General features: G+C 34.9%; 1 protein-coding gene across 5 annotated transcripts in view; it reads left to right on the forward strand.

Annotated features, from left to right (window-relative positions):
- The window catches only part of LOC106874523 (coiled-coil domain-containing protein 18), a 44051-nt gene that overhangs the window by 22553 nt on the left and 16859 nt on the right, over positions 1-4639 (forward strand). For all 5 annotated transcript variants that reach the window (XR_008265453.1, XM_014922286.2, XM_052972621.1 and 2 more), the window contains 3 exons: positions 154-296; positions 2611-2774; positions 4065-4162. Coding sequence is in view for 4 of the 5 variants with exons in the window: in XM_014922286.2 (XP_014777772.1) it covers positions 154-296; positions 2611-2774; positions 4065-4162 (405 nt within the window). In the remaining variant the exon portion in view is untranslated. The remainder of the gene's footprint in view (positions 1-153; positions 297-2610; positions 2775-4064; positions 4163-4639) is intronic.

Below are 4639 nucleotides of genomic sequence, written 5' to 3' on the forward strand. Positions count from 1 at the left end.
TATCTTTGTACAATTTTAGGTATCTTTGTACAATTTTAGGTATCTTTGTAATAATGTGAATTTCACTATAAAAATTATAACATTTTTTCAGATCGTCAATGGAATTACTGTCATATTTTATATTGTGCCAGTTTTTCCTTTCTTTATTCCAAGATATCTAGACATGAAAAACACATTGTCATTGAACGCAGTAAAAGAATGGAACTGGAACTGATATTGAAGAACAAGTGTGACCAGCTCCAGAAGCTTACTAGAGAAAGCAATACAGATATTAAGAAGCTTCAAGATACTGTTCGGTATATGTTGTTTTTGCATTCATTTGTTAAGCAAACCTCACTCATAAACATCTTCCATTCACTGACCTATCATGAAAGTTGTGTTTTTTTTCTATACTTTTATTCGTCACTCCTTCAACATTCTTTGTCTCTTTGTCACTACAGTATTCTCCAATCATTTGAAATTATTGAATGTCCTCATCCTCCTTCTCAACCCAATCAGTTCTCTTGTTTTATTTCCTCTCATTTTCCCTGTTGTTGATCAGGCACCACACCTTTTATTTAACAGTTTTGTTCCATCTTTCTCCTTCAAAATTGCATCTTTATGAAATTCCATTTTACCTGTATTCTCTTACAATTTTTAAATTGCCAGCTTTAAGCACATCTATACAAAAATAGTATGCTTGCATTGTATAGTCCTTTTCTCTTTTGTTCATTTGATTTAATCAACCCTAATTGGTACCAGTCCACTAAAAAAAGCACTCAGTCCACTTTGTAAGGAGGTTGGTATTAGGAAGGGCATCCAGCTGTGTAAAACCAGCCATCATCACCATTATTATTTAACATTCATTTTCCATGCTGGCATGGGTTGAATGGTTTGACAGAAGCTGGCAAGCCAGAAGACTGCACTAGACTTCACTGTCTGTTTTGGCATGGTTTTTACAGTTGGATGCCCTTCCTAATGCCAACCACCTTACAGCGTGGCCTGAGTGCTTTTTTTAGTGGCAGCAGCAGCAGTGAAGAAGAAGAATCCAGAAAGATTTAAATTCAGTTATAAAAAGGTATATTCAGAAGTCATTCTGTCCAATTCACCACTAATTCTTCTACTTCACAATAAAAAAAATGATGATTATCGTTTCAAATTTAGGCACAAGGCCAGGAATTTTGAGAGGAGGGTGTTAGTCAATATCCTCAACTCCACTGTTTGACTGGTACTTTATTTTATCAATCTTTGCAAGGAGGAAAGGCTAAGTTGACTTCATTAGGAATTGAACTCTGAATGTAGAAAGATGGGAGAAATACCACAAGGCATTTTGTCAAACAGTCTAATGATTTTTTGAATCCACTGCTTTTAAAATAATTGTTTCTGATATAGGAGGAAGACCTGGGATTTAGGTGAGGGTCTAGTTGATCAAATCAACTCCAATACTTGACCAGTGCTTTTTTTTTTATTGTCCCACCCCACCTCAAGAGGTACAAAAGGCAAATTTAATTTCAGTGAAATAAAATAAAACACTGGAAGGTTTTTCTATACAATGTTCTCATAATTCTCTCAGTCCAATATCTTCATAATAATAATTGTTTTAATGCCTACTTTTCCATGCTCGTATGGATCAGATGAAACATTGTTGAGGCAGAGTTTTCTACAGCTGAATGCTTTTGTCGATGCCTATCCTCACCTGTTTCCAAGTAAGGTAATAATCTCTCAGTATATGAAACAGTTCAAACATGATTTCATGAAGGATTGTACATGCAACATCATTTGTACGAAAGATAAGGCTTGTGTTTACAGTCAGTGTGCATATGTCAAGGCATGATAAAGGTCTGGGCATGCTTTCACAGTTGACTGCAAACAAACAACACTGTATGTACAAACATGCACACATGTCAAGAGGGAGAATATGCACTTGGTCAGACATACACATATATATGCAATGGATTTTTTCCAGTTTCTGTCTACCAATTTCACTTTCAAAGTATCAGTCAACCCACAGCTGTAGTAATATAGTAGAAGATCTCAACCAACAACATCCATGCAGAGGGACAAAAACCTCAACTATATAGCTCTGAAGTGAACTTCTTAACGATACAGCCACGTCTGTGCCTTTTGTTGTCATCATTGTTGTCGTTGTTGTTTCTGACTCAGTGGTTGTGGGCGAAGGGGTTAGTCAGTTAAATTAACCATGATGCTTGACTGGTACTTTATTTTATCGACCACTTAAGAATAAAAGGCAAAGTTGGATTTGAAAATAAAGAACCAGAACAAGTGCTACAAAACATTTCTCTGATGCTTTAATAATTGTACCAATCTGACACCCTTATAATAATGAAAATGATAACGGATAATGGTTTCAAATTTTGACACAAGGCTAGCAATTTTAGGGGTGGGTGACAATAAGCTGATTACATCAGCACCAGTGCTCAGCTGGTACTTATTTCTTCAGAATCAAGAAAGAAAGTACGAGTGAAGCACTGGAGTCAATATAATTGACTTACTCCTCCTTCTCCTAAAATTATTGGTCTTGTGTCAAAAATTGAAACCAGTAATAATGATGATATTAATAATGACATTGGCAAAAGTATTGCTAATTTTAAGTATTACATCTTCAACCAGAGATCTTCAGCAAGCCAAAGACAACTTGACTGAGCACAGTTGTAATATTACTTCACAACTGCAGAAGGAACTGCAAGTTGGAGAGAATAGAAATACTCATTTGAACACTCTACAGGAACAGTATAACAAAAAGAATGAAGAGTTACAACAACTTATCAATTCAGGTAAAGTAATCTTGATGTTGTTTAGTCCCAATATGTGCCCTAATTGAGTTGAAATATGAACAAAGGCTTTTCAGCTATAAGTCCCTTGGACATGACTGTCTCAAGTCCTAAGACTCATAGGGTTGGTTACTCAGTCTCCATAGCATATAAGTGACCATGATCATGATAGTCTTCCTGAACAGGATGCCAATCTGTTACAGGATTATTCATTTACAGCTGAGTGGACAGGGGCAACATGAAATGAAGTGTTCTACTCAAGAACACAAACACACCACTAGTTCAGGAATTGAAACTGTGATTGCATGATCATGAGTGCAACATCCTAATGACTAGGCCACATGCCTTCACTCTCAGCTATAACTATCCATTTTTTAGTTATTAAGTATATCTATTACTACATTGCCCAATGTGTCCCCTTTTCATGACAGTAGGATGTGATTTGAAAAAAAATTTGGTTGCTATTTGTAACAAGTTTATTGACTGCATAATTTGTTCCTCGTTGATGCTATCATTGCAGTTATTACTAAAATTCTGTAATTTTTTTTTTCAAATGTGATCCTTTTCTTTAACTACCTTCCTACCAGAAACCACTCAACAATGATGTTAGTGTAAAACTAGAGCAAGCATGATTGGATACTTTGCTCAGACAACAGTAATAGTATCTGAACTAATGATCATGATCATTATGATCATCATTATTGTTTTAATGTCTACTTTTTCATGCTTGCATGGGTCAGATAGAATTTATTGAAGCAGATTTTCTATGGTCAGATGCTCTTCTTGTTGCCAACCCATACTTGTTTCCAAGCAAGGTAATATTTCCCTGTAGCTAGACATGCTTTTACAGAATATTGGAAATGAATGATGTTCATTTACATCAATCATGTGATGCCAAGACAAGGAGAGAAATAGATAGATAGAGAGAGAGAGAGAGAGAGAGAGAGACACACACACACACACACACACACATAATGGGGTTCTTCCAGTTTCTATCTACCAAATCCACTCGCAAAACTTTGGTCAACTCAGAGCTATAGTAGAAGACAGTTGCCCAAAGTAACACACAGTGGGACTGAACCCAGAACAATGTGGTTGGGAAATAAACTTAATAACACAGCCATTCCTGTTCCTATCATGTAACGAATAAACCAACCAACATCTTAACTTTAACATTACAACCATTTTTCTCTTCTCTCTATATATTTGCATCTTTTCTGAAACCAAAGAAAATAATTCATCTTTTTGTTTGTATGTAAATGTTTTATTTCTATGTATTGGAATATATTTCAGTTGATAAAATGAAAGAACAGATAAAATTTCAAGAGGAACAAATAGCTTTAACAACCAAAGAAAACAATAATCTTCATCAAGTTGTTGCTGCCCTTCAGGTTAGTCAATAAAAGTCATTAAATATGTAGTTCAGTATTAAATAAGCTCCTACCTTGATACAGAATTTCCTCTGTGTTTAGGGCATGTTGGGGAAATCTTTTACAGCATACTTAAGCTTAGTGTATGCTGTAATCTTTATTTTAAATATTTAAATATTTGTTATAAATTTGACAGTTTTACTTTGTAGATTAAGAACTACCATTCTGTTACTAATAGATGGAGATCAACATGGCCTGGGGAAGATGATGGCTTCTGGGTGAATTTTTAAGAGTATTATGAAATAGAACAAAGCTGCAAAACATTCAAGAAGTTATGGACAACTATCTTTTGTTCTGAAATTTTGTAGATCTCAGCTAAAAAAAGAAATCTTCTTCTTCTTCTTCTTCTTCTTCTTCTTCTTCTTCTTCTTCTTCTTCTTCTTCTTCTTCTTCTTCTTCTTCTTCTTCTTCTTCTTCTTCTTCTTCTTCTTCTTCTTC

The sequence above is a fragment of the Octopus bimaculoides genome, chromosome 1 (genome assembly GCF_001194135.2).
Source record: "Octopus bimaculoides isolate UCB-OBI-ISO-001 chromosome 1, ASM119413v2, whole genome shotgun sequence".
NCBI lineage: Eukaryota > Metazoa > Mollusca > Cephalopoda > Octopoda > Octopodidae > Octopus > Octopus bimaculoides.